General features: G+C 44.0%; 1 protein-coding gene across 1 annotated transcript in view; it reads right to left on the bottom strand.

Moving 5' to 3' along the window:
* Positions 1-635: 635 nt before the first annotated feature.
* Positions 636-17,829, bottom strand: part of SORBS3 (sorbin and SH3 domain containing 3) — a 38,663-nt gene continuing 21,469 nt past the window's right edge. The window contains exons 17-21 of the mRNA XM_043984469.1: positions 13,654-13,779; positions 12,537-12,902; positions 11,219-11,322; positions 10,148-10,254; positions 636-1,482 (exon numbers count right to left, since the gene is read on the bottom strand). Coding sequence (XP_043840404.1) covers positions 1,421-1,482; positions 10,148-10,254; positions 11,219-11,322; positions 12,537-12,902; positions 13,654-13,779 — 765 coding nt within the window. The 3' untranslated portion in view covers positions 636-1,420. The remainder of the gene's footprint in view (positions 1,483-10,147; positions 10,255-11,218; positions 11,323-12,536; positions 12,903-13,653; positions 13,780-17,829) is intronic.

Raw genomic sequence — 17,829 nt, 5'->3', positions numbered from 1 at the left:
GATAGATGAACCCACCCTGAGCCCCATAAAGAAGCCCTTCCTCAACAGCCCTTTTCTGCTATGATGGGGGCAAGAGAAGGCCCCTGGCTTGGATACCTAGGGGTCAGAGGTACAAATGGTAGAACTGCTGGGCTACCTTCCTCCCACTGCCATGATTCATCTCTGTCTCTCTGTCTCTGTCTCTGTCTGTCTGTCTGTCTGTCTCTCTCTCTCTCACACACACACACACACATACACACACACACACACACACACACACACACACACACACACACACACACACACACACACGGAAAACATTACCAGCACAGTCACTATCAATGTCATCTCATCTAGGCGAGTCTGTGACTGCCCCAGAATCCACAAGGGTGGCCTTCCCTCTTCCTCCTCCTCCCATGATCTCTGGCTCCTCCCCAGTTATCCATTCTTCTCTCCTCATTCCCCAGTCACAGAGGGAAGTTATCTTTGCACTATCCCAATCAAATTGTGCCTCACCCCCCTGAAGACAGAAAGGGGTGTGTGTCTGTGGAGATCAACTCCATGGAAGGAGCTAAAGTTCATGCCAGGGAACCTCCTCCTCTTTTAGAGAAAATAACCAATTACCAGCCCCAACAAAAAAGTCTCAGACTCAAGAGTGGCGTGTGGAGGTTTATTATATAGTCTCTCCAAGGGGAGACCAAGGGTGTCATCGGAGGAGGGATGTGCAGCCACAGTCTCCCAGAACTATAGGATCCGACTACTAACTTTAAAGGCTCAATCCTTACTGGGAGCTCTGAGGAGACCAGGTCCCTCACTACTTCCTCCCCACTTCCCCCCTCCTCTCCTTTCCCAACTCAGCTAGCAAAGAAGGGGTGAGGGGACTCCAGGGAAGGCATGTGAAGTGGAAAGCAAGCTGGGATATGGGAAAGAAATTCCTTTCAGGTGGAAGCATTTGGTCCCCATTAAGTTAAGAAGTTGGTCCTTGTTAAAGGGCACAGCACTGCACGGAGATGAAGGAGGAGGGGAGGGAAAGGGAAGACATGTCTGGTCTCAATAAGACTGGGAACTAGTCCTTGGTGGAGGAGAGCTCTACAGTGAAGGGGGGGGGCAGTTAGAGGAATGTGCTGTGAGGTTGAGTGGAGTTATTCCAGGTCCCCTAAGGCAGGGAGGATGGGAAGAGGAGGTAGAGGGTTGGCGGCTGTGTCTGACACAGGATGGGGCCTCACAGAAGCTGTGGCATCCTGCAGATGTCTCTCCCCTCCCCCCACTCCCATCCTCAGGTCTCAGAGAAACACCACAACAAAGCGGCTGGCCGTGGGCAGTGGGGGTTAGCAGAGGAAGGGGGGGGGGACAGAGAGAGCTCTTGCCATCAGTGCCCTAAATCTGCCTCCCACCCCCCACCCCCAGAGCTCTGGGCTTGCTCCAGGCTGCCAGTGTCCACTCACACGGGGGCCACATAGTTCCCCGGGAATGTTCCGAATTTCTGGGTCCTCCGGGAGACACCTGCAAGAGAAGAAATGGAATTAAGGAGGATGGGGACTATGGGTGTGGGACGCTAGTGTCAGGCATTTTTGATGTGTTTGGTTTTGTCGAGCTGTTTTTGTTTTTGTTTAAACTTCTTTGGTTTGGGGAGGTGGCTCTCAGAGGGGAAGAGGAATACACTGGGAAATAGGAAGGATGGGAAAATAAAATTAACAATCAAATTTTATCTTTAAAAAAGTCATGGGGGTGGAGAAGATGCTAGGGAAAAATAAACAAACAGACCAATATTCTCAAGCCCACTCCTGCTGACAGTGACCAGAAAAATTCTTCTAGCCCGTTTTATCTCCATAGCAGCCTGGAGCTGCATGGTGCTTTCTAGACTCTAACTCCTACCCCCTGGTGGCAGAAGCCTAGAAGGGCAAGAAGCAATCCCAGGACTCCTGCTGACTTGAAGCTAACTAGCTAACTAGAGGGAACCTTCACAACCCCCGGGTTCAACTCCCTTATTTTTTCTATGAGTCACTGAGGCCCCCAAAGCTGAGGAAACCTTCCCCAAGGCCATACAATAAATATCAGAGATAAACTCTGAACCCAGATCCTCAGACTCACAATCCAATGCCCTCCCCATTAATGCACAATCCTCCCATCAATACACATCTGAATAAACAAGTTTATTCAGAATAGATCGTGCAATGCAAAAGTGTCAAAGAGAATACAAAGAGATAAGAGACCCGAAGGAATAAAGGAATAACCCCATCCATCCCCTTCTCACAGTGGGTCCCATGCATCACATAGAGAGGTAGGGTAATTTAGAGGAAATAGCTTTGAAGGCGGGGAGCTAGAGAGGGCTCAAGGCTAGAGACTGGGTTCTGTGCCTTTCACTTTCTGTGTGACTTTGGACAGGTCTCTTTCCCTCTCTATCCCTCAACTCCCCGGTCTATTAAATGAAAGGGTTGTTGTTCTAAATGATCCTGTTTCTCATAAGCTTTCATATCCTATCGTTCTGGGTGTTCAAGTCCACTCCAAAGTATCACACTACCCTTCTAAGGTGTGGGTCTCACACTGCCAGGTCAAATCATTTTGCAGCTGGGAAAGCGGTTCTACTCAGAGGGAGGATATAGTCTAACGAACATGATTGGAATCACAGAATCTCAGCAGCCATTGGAAAATGCATCCTTTCCGAAACACACCTAATAAGTGGTCAACCTGAAGCCCTACAAAGAGGAAGAACCCATGATCTTACCAAGGAGCCCATCCCATATTTGGATAAGGCTGGCTGTAGGAAAGTTTCTTCCCGACAACAAGCCTAAATCGATTTATTTATTTTGCATGTTCTGCACTCTACAGTCAAACAGAACAATTCTAATCCTTCTTCCATGTAACAGCTCCTCAAAAATTTGGAGACAGCGATCATAGCCTCTGTGAGTCTTCTCTTCTCCAGCTAAAAAACTCCTAGTTCCTTTAACTCATCCCCACAAGTAAGTCATGGACCATGCTGGTTGCTAACCTCTGCACATTCTTTTTTTTTAATTAAAAAAAATTTTTTTAAGCAGGACAATGGGGGTTAAGTGACTTGCCCAGGGTCACACAGCTAGTAAGTGTCAAGTGTCTGAGACTGGCTTTGAACTCAGGTCCCCCTAAATCCAGGGCTGGTGTTTTATCCACTGTGCCACCTAGCCACCCCAACCTCTGCACATTCTATAGGTCTCTTGGTCTCTCGGTCTCTCGGTCTCTCTGTCTCTTTGTCTCTGTCTCTGTCTCTCTCTCCTTCTTTCCTCTCCATCTGTCTCTGTCCCTGTCTCTCTCTTTCTTTACCGCATATATGTGTATAAAAATATATACCAAGATTTTAAAAAGATCTACAGGTTGTAGTATACCACAACACCCTTAAGAGCAAACGGTTTGGGGGCAGCTAGGTGGCACAGTGGATAAAGCAACAGCCCTGGATTCAGGAGGACCTGAGTTCAAAGCCAGTCTCAGACACTTGACACTTACTAGCTGTGTGACCCTGGGCAAGTCACTTAGCCCCCATAGCCCCACCAAAAAAAAAAAAAAAGGAGCAAACAGTTTGATATGGGAGTCAAGAAAGTTGGGATCATCTTAGGTTACACAGCTTCCAGTGATGAGGAAGTGGGAGGAGCCACCCCTGTACTCTGCCCTGGTCAGACCACTATCTAAAGTATTGTCTACAGCGCTAGGCACTCAGCACTGAATTTTAGGAAGTACATTCAGTCACCTCCTTCCTTTCATTAGCAGCAACATGGAATATTAAGAGGCGGTCTAGAGTAATGGAGAGAGAGCCCTGGCCCTGGAGTCAGAAAGACCTCTGTTCAAAGTCTGCTTTAGATAATTACTAACTTTGTAACTTAAGCTCTCTGGACTTCAGTTTCCTTCTCTGTAATGTCTTTTTTTTTTGGGGGGGGGTGAGGCAATTGGGGTTAAGTGACTTGCCCAGGGTCACACAGCTAGTAAGTGGTAAGTGTCTGAAGGCAGATTTGAACTCAGGTCCTCCTGACTCCAGGGCTGGTGCTCTATCCACTGCGCCACCTAGTTGCCCCTTCTGTAATGTCTTAATGGCCTCCTAAACTCTAATCTGTGATCCCATGAAAAGAAGAACACTGTGGATCCAGAATACTACATGTGCTACAAAACAAGATCTCTAATATCAACTGGTTTTTCTTTTTTCTTTTTGGTTGTTGTTGGGGTTTTTTTTGGGGGGGGGAGGGGTGAGGCAATTGGGGTTAAGTGACTTGCCCAGAGTCACACAGCTAGTAAGTGTCAAATGTTTGAGGTCATATTTGAACTCAGGTCTTCCTGACTCCAAGGCCAATGCTCTATCCACTGCGCCACCTAGCTGCCCTAACTGGTTTTTCTTAATCTTTTTTTTCCTTTGTTACAAGAGAAGCCTTACTAGATGACGGGGGAGAGAGAGATAGATGTATAGGTGGATGGATGGATGGATAGATGGATATATAGATAGATAGATAAACAGGAAGGATAGATATTTAAACAGGAAAGACAGACTGGAAGGAAGGAAGGAAGGAAAGAACAACCATATATATGGTAATGATTCTGATTTTTTAAAAAACATTAATATATATGTATCTAGGTAGATAGAGTGCTGGATTCAGGAAGACCTAAGTTCAAATCCAGCTTCAGACACTAGTTGTGTGACCCTGGACAAGTCGCTTCACCCTGTTTGCCTCAATTTCCTCATCTGTAAAATGAGCTGGAGAAGGAAATGGCAAACTGCTCCAGTATCTTTGCCAAGAAAATCTCAAAAGGGATCACAGAGTTGGACACGACTGAAAATGTCTGAACAACAACAATGCAAATGTGTAAATATTAAAGATATTTAACATTTAAAAATATTTAATATATTATTGAATATTAAAATTAAATTTAGGGGCAGCTAGATGGCGCAGTGGATAAGGCACCAGCCCTGGATTCAGGAGTACCTGAGTTCAAATCTGGCCTCCGACACTTAACACTTACTAGCTGTGTGACCCTGGGCAAGTCACTTAACCCCAACTGCCTCACCAAAAACAAAAACAACAAAAAAAAATATTTAGAAGTAAGTTTAATAATAGATGTAAAGGTCTTACAGACTGTTAAGTACCCCATAAATGCTAGCTTTTATTATTGTTATGATTGAGGGCTTCAGAACTGCCTAGGTGAAAACCCCTTTTTTCCAGGACCACTCCTCAGCTTTACCCCCTTACAAGTCCCTAACATATTCTTCCTTCTCTTACCATTGGGCCCCTTTCCTCTCATGTGACTACCATCTTCTCACACTCAAGAAAATCTAGCTCTTCCCCTTCCGTTCCCCCCCCCTCGCCAAGCCTGGCCACTCTCTCAAGGAGGGGATATACCTTCTTTCCTGCCCTCCCATACACTGGGCCAGGAAAAAGAGAAAGCATACCCACCCCTTGCTCCACAGCAGACCCTCTCTCTACTGTCATCACTCAGGAATACAGATGTGCTGGTACCAGCCAATCATTACAATTTCATGGTTTGTTTTGTTTTTTTTTTTAATCCCTCAGATATCTTCAGACCTACAAATCAGGCTTGATTTATTGTTTTGTTCAACGTCTAGGCTTCAGGAAACGATAGGGAAAATACTAATGATGCAGATTAAACTTAAAAGTGTGCCCTGTAACTGTCTGTTAAACATTTACAGGTATAATCCTCCTCTGAAGTTCACAGCCTCGACCAATACCATGCTATCCAGTTGTGGGCTGTTCTCTCTCTTCTCCAGGAGTGCAGCACCTGGCTCAGAGTCCTCCTCTCCAACACAACCTCTGTCCTTATACTTGAGGATTTCGATATTCACCCTCATGTTCCCTCAAAATCAGCCTCCTTCACTCCCATGATCCACTCCTTCATCCCACCCCAGCCAGAAACAGGACTGGTCATACCCTTGAATTCACTACAAGTGTCCTTAACTCAAAACAAAGATGCTTCTGACCACAACCTCTACCTTCCCATCTCTCCCTTCACCCCATTCTTCCATATCGGTCTTTGCTAGGCCCTCTAGTTATTTTATCTCTCTCGGGCCAGCACCCCTTCTCTGTCCTCATGTTCCCCCCATTCATAACCTTGACCTTATAGCTAGCTAATCAGTTCAACGTCTTCTCTCAAATCTCTTGTCCCCTGATCCAATCACAGCTCATGCCTTGCCAAATCCGTACTTTGGGTTATCCCCATAAATTATCTTCTCCACTCCTACCCATCTATTGCTTAATGTTGATGAAGGAAGTCAAACAACTGTGCTTTGCAAATGGCTGCAAATGAATATAATCTGATCTCAACTAGATTCTCACTCTTCTATGACAATATTTGTATTTTTCATTAATTGATTTGCTATCAAACTCCCTACAGCAGCTGTTCTAAACCTTTTCACGCTTTCCCCAGAGGTGTCAAACTCACTGCTCAAGCCAAAGCTTCCAGAACCATATTGAAAGGTAATTGGGGGGCAGCTAGATGGTGCAGTAGATAGAGCACTGGCCCTGGATTCAGGAGGACCTGAGTTCAAATCCGACCTCAGACACTTAACACTTACTAGCTATGTGACCCTGGGCAAGTCACTTAACCCCAGTTGCCTCACCAAAAAAAAAAAAAAAAGGTAATTGGGAAATGTTTAACAAAATAAACATACAGCATAGATAATGTTAATTTGTGGTTTTCTAAATCAATATGCAGGGCCCAGGGATCTGTTTCTATTTGAGTCTGACACCACTGTTCTAGACTAGCTGGTCTCCCTTCCTTTTCAGCAAAAGCTCTTTATATATATATATATATATATATATATATATATATTTTTTTTTTTTTTAAATTAGGCAATTGGGGTTAAGTGACTTGCCCAGGGTCACACAGCTAGTAAGTGTTGAGTGTCTGAGGCCAGATTTGAACTCAGGTACTCCTGACTCCAGGGCTGGTGCTCTATCCACTGCGCCACCTAGCTGCCCCTTAAAAGCTCTTATCTTACCAATAAAATATAGGCCATCTAATGTGAGGGCCTTTTCTCCCCAATTCTAAACCTTAAAACCTCAACATTATTTGTCACTCTCACCTCTTTGGCTCCTATCTCTGACAAAAAAAAGTGACATTTTGTTTTGTGTTTTTTTGTTGTTGTTGAGGCATTGGGATTAAGTGACTTGCCCAGGGGCACACAGGTAATAAATGTCTGAGGCCAAATCTGAACTCAGGTCTCAGCAGGTACTCTATCCACTTCACCACCTAGCTGCCCTAGTGGCTCTTCTTCTTGACAAAGTCAACCCCTCCACTTATGTCCTTGATATCATTATCTCTCATCTCCTCCAGCACCATGACCCTTCAACCATCTCTTTGCCATCTTTTACTTTTGAATCTCTCCAAATTAAATGGTTCCTTTACTGCTACCTACAAATGCATCCAAGTCTTTACCAAAAAACCTTCATGGGACCCAGCCATCTCTTCAAGCCATCACCCTAAAGTTCTCCTTCCTTTAAACTCCTAAAAATACTTTTATCTTGGTTTCCTCTTCTTAGTCACTTCCTACTCACTTCTTAAGCCCTTACAAATGTGGTTTCTGATCTCATAATTCAATGAAACAACTCTCTTTCCTCTGCATCTTTTCTGCATTATTTGACACTGTTGATACCACTTCTTCCTGGATACTGTCTCCTCCAGGGTTTCTTTGTGATACTGCCCTCTCCTGATTTTCCCTCTACTCTTTCTCTATCAACTTAGATTTTCTTCCACGTCTCACTCCCTAATGCTGGGTGTTACCAAAGGCTCTGTGCTGAACCCTCTTTTCTTCTTTCTCAATACCTCCTCTCTTGGTGATCTTATTCATTCCCATGGGTTCAATGACCATTTCTTTTTTTTTTTTTAGTGGGGCAATTGCAGTTAAGTGACTTGCCCAGAGTCACACAGCTAGCAAGTGTTAAGTGTCTGAGGCTGGATTTGAACTTAGGTCTTCCTGAATCCAGGGCCTGTGCTTTATTCACTGTGCCACCTAGCTGCCCCTAGCTTTTTTTTTTTTTTTTTTTGGTGGGGCAATGAGGGTTAAGTGACTTGCCCAGAGTCACACAGTTAGTAAGTGTCAAGTGTCTGAGGCCGGATTTGAACTCAGATTCTCCTGAATCCAGGGCTTTATCCACAGCGCCACCTAGCTGCCCTTCAATGACCATTTCTATGCAAATCAATCCCAATTCTATATATTCATCTCTAAGCTCTCTCCTGAACGCCAGTTCCACACCACTGATTACTTAGTAGACATCTCTGACTGAATGTCAAGTGGACATCTCAATTCAACATGCCCATGAAAGAACTTACCACCTTTGCTCCTAAACCCCGTTCCTTATCAGAACTTCTATCTTCTGAGGACCTCACTACCCCAGTCAGGTTCACATCCTCAAGACTTATCTTTGACTCTTTCTTCTCCCCCATTCTCCACGTTCAATCCCTTTCCAAGACTGGCCAATTCTACCTCCACAATATATCTCACGTCTCCTTTTTTCCCCTCCTATGTTTGGGCATTTATCACCTCTCATCTAGACCACTGCAACAGCCTCCTAATCAGACTCTCAGTTTCCAGGCTCTTTTCTTTTCAAGCTATCCTCTAAATAGCTGCCAACATAATCTTCCTAAAGCACAAGCCTGACCATGTCATTCCCCTCCTCAAGAATCTTCAGTAGCTCCCTATTACTTCTAGAATGACATACAGGCTCTTCAGCTTGGCATTTAAAGCCTTTGATGATCTAGCTTGAATGTATCTTTCTAGAATTATGACAAAGCACTCCCCTCCACATTTTATGTTTCAACCCGAAGTGGGTGAATTGCTACTCTCTGATCTCATCTCTAAGCCTTTGCAAAGGCCCTCCTCCATACCTGGAACATAGTCTCTCTTTTACTTCTACCTCTTAGAATTCCTAGTTTCCTTCAAGGTTCATATTATGCCTTATCTCCTCTGGGAAGCCTTTTCTTTTTCCCTTAATTGCTAATACTCTCTTCTTCATCAAATTATCTTATAAATACGTATCTGTTCATATGTCGTCTCATTTCAGTGATATTAATCAATCAACTCCAGCCAACGGAGTCCTATTTCCTCAGCCAGACTGTGAGATCCTTAAGGTTACTGAGTATATTTTATTCTTATCTAAAACCTACTCTGAGCCAAGCCCAGGATTGGGCACCAGAGGTATTCAATACTTGTTAATGGGTTAAACATAAAATGTTTTCCATGTAAAGTCAGCAATGATTAGTAATCATAACAAAGACCAACATTTATATAGCAAGACTAAAGTGTGTGTGTGTGTGTGTGTGTGTGTGTGTGTGTGTGTGTGTGTGTGTGTGTGTATTCTTGTTCCTTTGAATCTTGTAAGGCAAGTGCCATTATTCCCATTTTGACAGGTCAGGAAATAGTCTCAGAGAGGCTGGGACTTGCCCAGAGTCACACAATAAGTAATAACAACAATTAAGCCATCACTATAAATTAAATCAATATTAATTCAATCAGTATTCATTTAACTTTACTTATTAGTTAATAAATAACAAGAATAACTGGCAATCATATAGCACTTTAAAATTTACGAAGCACTTTAAATACCTAACAAGCTTGTAAGGTGTTACTAATATAATACCCTTTTCGTGGATGGGGGTGGGGGGTGCAGGGTGGAACGCTGCTTTTATCAGAAAAAGTGAACTCCCAGTAAGGATACTACTTCTACTCAGACTGAATTGTGCTCTGGTTTTTAAAAGCTTCGCAAGGCACTGAAGAGTTCATTGATCTGCCCTGGGTCGAATAGTCAATAGGTGTGCATTAGAATATAAACTCTTATGTAGGGATTACTTCCTTTGTAGCTCCAAGAGGCAGGAGTAGATGAGTCGGGCTTCTGCCCTGCAGTTTCCTCTACTTACCTAATGGGTATTGTGAGGATTAAATGGCATGAAAGGGAAGTTTTGAAAGAAGCTACATAGAATGACTATCATATTTTTTGCCTTCTCAATGGATGAGGGAGGGAGAGAATTTGGAACTGAAAATTAAAATTAAAAATTAATAAAAAAGAAAGATACCACAGAGTGCAAGGCCTTTCTTGTCACCTGCCTGGCAGTGAATGGCCTTGACCCCTGAGTGTTGGCAGCCCACCCCTGGGTGCTGACACCTACAAGAGCCCTCCCTATCCCTCAGGGCTCATCATACCCACAAACCAGCCATCATCACACTGCTGCATGACATCCACCTGGTCTCCTTCTCGAAGCTCCAGCTCATCTTCATTCTGGGGCCAATACCGATATACTGCCCGGTACCTGAGGGAGGATGCTGCTGTGGTGACCGCGGGCATCTTACCTCTCCCCATCTCAGCCCATTCCAGATCATAGTAGATTCCCTGCCTCGCCATCACTTAGCAAACATTGTTAACCTCTCTGCACTCTGATTCACACTTGTTCTTGAGAAAACTCAAAGAAAATCTGTTCTCTGCACTGCATTGTCACCGGTGGTCCTTCCCTTCCAAACCCAACCCATCCTTCAAACCTCATCTCTTCCAGGAAGCCTTCAGTAACTATCTCTCTTTCTTTCTCTCTTCTCTCTCTGTCTGTCTCTCTCCTTCTCTCTCTGTCTCTCTGTCTCTCTCTGTTTCTCTGTCTCTGTCTCCCCACCCCGCCCCCTTTCTCAGGAGTCTGTGCTAATCATTTCAAGACAAGTATAGAATCACAGCCATTCAGAGCCGGAAGGAACTATAGAGATTATTCAATCCAACCTTTAATTATATAAATAAACTATAATCCAGAGCGGAAATGTGATACATATAAGGAAAATCCAGAAATCCCTTACGTTATCATCAACAAGCAATAACAATAAGGTTAATAATAAATTCATATCTATATAGTTTAACTGTTCATCTGTCTTTTCACTTTTCCATCTAGGTCAGGGATTGGCAGACTATATAGCCCATGGGCCAAATCTGGCCCATCACCTGTCTTTGTCTAGCCTTTGAGTTAAGAATGGCTTTTACCATTTTTTTTCTTTTTGGCTGCTGAATTTGACCCAGAGGCTGTATTTTGTTGACCCCAGATCTAGATTAAAATATTTCTGAAAGAGCAGAGATTACATCATATATTTCTATTGTCTTCCAGGTCTCCCACCCCATAGGGCTGGGCTTGTTGAGTTGAATTGTATTACGTTTCCTAAATGTCCCTGAGTAAGAAAGTCTTGGCCTCTCTATAACATCTCCCACCCCCATAAGCTGACTATTCCTCAGCCCACACTCACGGGGTCCAGTGGATATTAGAGGATCCAGAAGAGGAAGAAGAAGGGTCTTGGTGAGGACTAGGACCCCAGTGGTGGGGTGGTAATGTCCTGGAGGTGCCAGGACCCTACGGGTGAATAGTGAGAAAAGCATAGGTTATTTTGATGTACGTAATGTAGGTAGACAAGACTCAAACTTTCAAAGGACAGTAAAGGCTAAAGAAAATAATCATTGCATCCTAAAACCTTTTCAACATATTTCCATACATTGGCCCACTTTATTTAAACCATGGTCTCAGAAGGTATGTAGGGTTTTGTTATCCCCATTTCACATATGGGTAACTGAGGCACAGACATCTAAAATCCTTAGATTGAAGGAAATCCTTAAGTAAATGGCATCCCACTCTGTCCACTGACCCTTAGAGGCTGCTCTGGACATAGAATGGAACTGGTCTAGCTGTTGTTTGTTGTTCAGTCATCTGTCCTGTTTGACTCTTCGTGACCCCATTTCGGGTTTTCTTGGCAGAGATACTGGAGTAGTTTGTCATTTCCCTCTCCAGCTCATTTTACTGATGAAGAACTGAGGCCAACAGGGTTAAGTTTCTTGCTCAGGGTCACATAGCTAATAAGTGTCTGAGGCCAGATTTGAACTCTAGTCTTCCCGACTCCAGATATGGTGCTCTAACCATTGTGCCACCTAGGGTTCACAAATGGGACCCAGGTCATAGGACCAAGGCTCCCTTATAGTTGGCATTTCCTGACGACTCCTGCCTACAGTAATTTTTCCTTCTGGTTCAGGCTCCACCATAGAATAAGGGGAAACAAAGGAAGGTGGGGCAGGATGCAAGGTCCCAAGTTAGCCCATTCCTGTTTGTGTTTTTTGGTTTTTTTTTGCTATGTTTAGAGTAATTAAAATGCCTGTTTATTCATATGTAAATATAGTATGAATAAAAGGACCAGAAAATCTTTAATTGATAAATATAGTGCAGAAGGGTAAGATAATATGATATTTGTGGAGGGCAGGGACCCCGCATGTGTAAAAGCCGCCATTAGTGTCCCACAAAAAGATTTCAATTTGCCAAAGTGCCTTGTATGCCCTCAGCACCACATTCTAACTCTAAACTCCAACAGATATGGACTGGTCTTCACAGCTCTGCTCAAACGCAGTATCTCCCACCCCATAGGGCTATTTTGCATTCAGTGGTCTACTGGGAATCAATGTCCCATTTCCCCCTCCAAGCTACAGACACAGGGGAAGAAGCAGATTTCTTATGTCTAAAGAGGGAATTTCTCAATTGACTCAGGATGTCTCATTCTCTCCATGGGAGAGGGTGGGCTTCACCTGGGTTTGAGATCTGGATGGAGAGGTCTGTGGAGAAGGTTCTTGATTGCTGGAACGAAAGGTGAAGCCAGTGCGATAGGGGGAGGTTGGGCCCCCCCGGTCGGTGGTGTCAGCTGCGCTTTGGGGTGTGGAGGGGGAACCAGATGGCCTTGCCAGGTGAGAGGTGCCCAGGCGTGGGGACCCAGGGACTTGGGAGCCAGCCAGGTTCAGGTGAGTGGGGGTAGGACCGTCTTCGCAGACCTTTAGCCTGGGCTCTTTGGAGACCTGGACATAGTTGGCAGGAAAGATGCCCTGTCGTCCAGTCCCTGAGATGCGCCCCTCGTACCAGTTTTCGTCCACCTTCCTGATCAGGCAGATATGCTCCCCCTGTAGGGAACAGAAGAGGAAGACAAAGGAGATCTCCAGCAGGTCTTCCTTTCATGACACCTCCCCTTCAAAAGGCAGATGCACTCCCCTTTCCCACCTCAGGCCATTTCCCAATCTGGAGTTCCTTCCTGAGTCATTGTTATCTTTTCACCAGTTAGTCTTTTTTTTTTTTTAAGTGGGGCAATGAGGGTTAAGTGACTTGCCCAGGGTCACACAGCTACTAAGTGTCAAGTGTCTGAGGCTGCATTTGAACTCAGGCCCTCCTGAATTCAGGGTTGGTGCTTTACCCACTGCACCACCTAGCTGCCCCCTCACCTGTTAGTCTTATCTATCCAACCTCTGTTTATGTGTATTTGTTGTGCATATACTTTTTTTTTTTTTAGTGAGGCAATTGGGGTTAAGTGACTTGCCCAGAGTCACACAACTAGTAAGTGTTAAGTGTCTGAGGTCGGATTTGAACTCAGATACTCCTGACTCCAGGGCCAGTGCTCTATCTACTGTGCCACCTCGCTGCCCCTTGCATATACTTTTTTTTTTTTCAGTGAGGCAACTGGGGTTAAGTGACTTGCCCAGGGTCACACAGCTAGTAAGTGTTAAGTGTCTGAGGCTGGATTTGAACTCAGGTACTCCTGAATCCAGGGCCAGTGCTCTATCCACTGCGCCACCTAGCTGCTCCCACCCCAGTTCTTAATTCACCTAAAATTTCCCCTGCTCTTTACCCCATTCCCCTCTGAACAAGTGGCTCACTCACCTTTCGGAAGGATAGCTCCACCTCCAGGTCCCCCTTGAAGTTGTACTGAGCCACAGCCTCTCCATATTCTAGCACCTGGTAGGTTGGGGCTTTGATGGGCTTTGGGATCTCATTTGGGGGCAGCACCTGGAAGAGATAAAAGGGCAGAAAGAAGGGTCAGAGCTTCCTGGATGAGCTACCCATTGTTTGAGGCAGGTAGGTGATGCAAAGGATAGAGTGCCAGGTCTGGAGTCAAGAAGACCCGAGTTCAAATCTAGCCTCAGACACTATAACCCTGGGCACTTAACCCTGTTTGCCTGTTTCCTCATTTGTAAAATGAGCTAGAGAAGGGAATGGCAGACCACTCCAGTATCAGTCACCCCCCCGCCCCCAGAGGATCACAAAGTGTAGGACATGGCCAAAAACAGCTAAGCAATAACAATATTTATTGAACATGCACTTGGGGACCCATATCAGGGAGTTACACTTCAGAGAAGATCATCATTTACCTTGTATCATAAAAAGTTTATAAAGGACCTTGCATGCATCACCTCATTTGATTTTCATGACAATCCTGAGATATGGGTATTATCCCCCCACGCTCCTTTTACAAATGAAGACACTGAGGCTGATCAAGTTTAAGTGATTTGGCCAGAGCAGATAGCTAACATCTAACTAGGACATTATTCAAACCTAGAGCTTCCTGACTTCAAATCTAGCACTCTGTTCATTAGTCCATCCTATCTCTTGGAAGAAGACAATATGGGACCTGGCCACAGGTGGGCTGGGGCCAATTCCTAGAAGCTCTGAAGAGCTGACAGTTCAATTTTCAGTGTGAGCATTTATTTACTTCTCAGAAATCGATACAAGGGGCAGCTAGGTGGTGCAGTGTATAAAGCACTGGCCCTGGAGTCAGGAGTACCTGAGTTCAAATCCAGCCTCAGACACTTGACACTTACTAGCTGTGTGACTCTGGGCAAGTCACTTAACCCTCAAGGCCCGCAAAAAAAAAAAAAAAAAAAAAAAAAAAAAGAAATCGATACAAATTAGAGCCAGGTTTATTGCTTTGTTGAACATCTAAGAAAGAGTTGGAAAAAATGTTAACATTACAAATCAAACTTGTGCGATTCTATATTCTCCACCCCACCCCCAGCTGGTTGTTAAAATATTTACCAGCATGCCTCTGGGTCAGCCCTTAAGCAAAGAGCTTACAGATCACAGATATAACATGAGAAGAGTCAAATCTAGTCAAATCCCTTCATTTTGCTGATGAAGAAAATGGGGTCCAGAGGGGTTAAGCAACTTGCCCATGGTCACAAAGGTTTAGAATCCAGATTCTCTGACTCTAGGTCCAATACTCTTTCCACCACAATCTTGTCTTAAGATGTGATGCCAACTTACTTTTTTTTTGTTTTTGTTTTTAGTGAGGCAATTAGAGGGTTAAGTGACTTGCCCAGGGTCACACAGCTATTAAGTGTTAAGTGTCTGAGGCCGGATTTGAACTCAGGTACTCCTGACTCCAGGGCCGGTGCTCTATCCACTGTGCCACCTAGCTGCCCCCGATGCCAACTTACTTAATTGTAAACAAAGTATGTTGAGTTTCTCAGGCAAAAGGCATTATTTTTTTTAAAAATGGGCAGGAAAGAACAAACACATTAAAAAATGCTCCTTTAAAAAAGCCTAAATTCCACAGATATCAGCGACAAATGACTAAGAGACACAACCAGCAAGTATTAAGTCTTAAGAGGTTATTTGGAAGAGAAGGTATGTGCATTTCAGGTGGAGAAAGGTATGTACAAAGACCTGGAAGTGGGAACAAGGTGGGTGTGGGTGAGATGGGCAGTGTCCCTGGAATGAGGTTTGAATTGCAGTGTAAAAGGCCAAGGGGAGCCTGGAGGGGAAGGAGTGGGAGTATGTTATTTGGCTGAGCAGGGGTGAAGTAGTATGAGACCAGATTGGTGGAGGGCCCTCAAGTCCAGAATTAAGAGTTTTCATTCAATTACAATATGCCAGCCTTAGGCAAAATCATTAAAGAGGTAGTTTATCTTCCCCCAGTCCCCTCCCTTCACTCCCTCAGGTGCCCCAATTTTCAGGGTCTCTCTAGATACTATAAAACTCATTCCTTCCCAGGAAGAAGGGACATATATCATGCAGTATGTGTGACTGATCGGGACCTGTTGTGCATTTACTCTTCATTAGAGCCTGTTAGCTATTCTCCAGACATGATAACACATTTCTCTCCCTGTGCCTGAAATTCTCTTGCTCCTCAATTTCATTTCTTAGAATCCTTAACTTTCTTCAAGGCTCCGCTCAGGTGATACCTCCAACCAAAGGCCTTTCCGGCTCCCTGTAATTTTTAGTGTTCTCCACCCCCCCACACACACCTTAATTACATTGTTTTTATTTATATAGTGTACACATTGTCATTCCTGCCCGGAAGTAGAATGAAAGCTTCTTGAGAACTGGGGCTGCCTCATTTTCATTATTTATCTTCTGCTCCTAGCACAAATAGTTCTAAGTGCTTAATAAATGCTTGCTCCATTGAACTGAATTAAAATTGAACTGAATAAAATTTACTTAAAATATAGTATTAAAATTTCACTTTAACAACAACCGAAACATTTACTAAGTATCTACAATATCAAGCTTGGGGTGGGGGGTAGACAAAGATAAAAACTGGAGAGACTCAAAGATGACAGAGTAAAAAGAAGCCATTTGGTCCAACTCTCTCCCACCACTACTCCATCAAAAATCTAGGAAGGGAACAGTGACCCAGAAATCTAGGGAGAAACCAAAGAGACCCATTTTTCCCTTCCAAAATTAAAAATTCAGGCCATACGCAGTGGATAGAGCACCAGTCCTGGATTCAGGAGTACCTGAGTTCAAATCCAGCCTCAGACACTTGACACTAGCTGTGTGACCCTGGGCAAGTCACTTAACCCCCATTGCCCCATCAAAAAAAAAAAAAAAAAACCAAAAATTCAGGCCATAGGCATGTGATCAGTGAAAAAACTGAAGAACAGAAGTATGTTTTCCCAGAAAAAGATCAAAGATTCAGAGTGTTCAGTATAGGGATATTAGGGGTAGGGGGTGGGGAGTAAAATGTTGATCTGAACCTACAGATCCTTCAAGCTAGCTGACAGGAGCTGGGGCTAGCAACTGTTTACTGGAGCTCCATCCAGAGATAGGCCTGCAGTTGTATTGCCCAGACCTGATCAGACAATGCCCTATATCAGAACACTCTTAAGTGGAACCACTGAAATTTGCAGCTCCCTGGCCTGAGCTGTTTCTGAGTTCCCTGGCCTGAGCTGTTTCTGAGTTCCTTGAAGAACACAGGACTCAAAACCCAGAGAATACAGAGGCAGGACCCCAAATAATACAGATCAGGACAATACAAGGCCCCAAAATTCCTCTTGAAATTGCGCAGAGCCTCGATTCAAGCAGTCAATCAATATATGTTTATTAAGCACCTACTACGTGCCAGGCATTAACGCTAACCACTGAACATATAAAGAAGGCAAAAGACATTCCCTGGCCTCAAGGAGCTTACAATGTAATGAGGAAGGGGGGCGGCTAGGTGGCGCAGTGGATAAAGCACCGGCCCTGAATTCAGGAGTACCTGAGTTCAAATCCGGTCTCAGATACTTGACACTTACTAGCTGTGTGACCCTGGGCAAGTCACTTTACCCCCATTGCCCCGCAAAAAAAACCCAAAAACCAAAACAAAAAAACAATGTAATGGGGAAGACAACAAGCAAATGTATTAATTGAGGAATTATGGCTGGAAGAATTAATAAACAAAAAAGGACACTGATAATAAAGCATTATCATAGAGACAAGGATGCCCGAGATAAAAAAGACAAAAAATAAAGAACAGTCCCTACCTTCGAAGAGTTTACATTCTACAAGACAAAATTTTAATCCAAAGAAATGAGTGCTAATTGCAAAATTTCAGCATTCAAAAAATGGACCCTTTGGGATGTTTTGAGATAGTCAGCCCCTCAAATGAGCATAAGGTTACCTTTGCTGGGAGCCAGTATAAGTATTTGGTTAAAGGGATGATGAAAATGACTCATATTTATAGGACAATTTAAGGCTTACAAAGAAAACACTTTAATAAATTAATTGGATTATTCCAATTAGCAGTTGAGATGTAGTGGAAAGAACACTATGTCCAAAGTCAGAAGGATCCTGCCT

The sequence above is a fragment of the Dromiciops gliroides genome, chromosome 2 (assembly GCF_019393635.1).
Source record: "Dromiciops gliroides isolate mDroGli1 chromosome 2, mDroGli1.pri, whole genome shotgun sequence".
Taxonomy (NCBI): domain Eukaryota; kingdom Metazoa; phylum Chordata; class Mammalia; order Microbiotheria; family Microbiotheriidae; genus Dromiciops; species Dromiciops gliroides.
The sequence above is the reverse complement of the archived record's forward strand: the minus strand, read 5'-3'. Positions and strand labels throughout refer to the sequence as shown.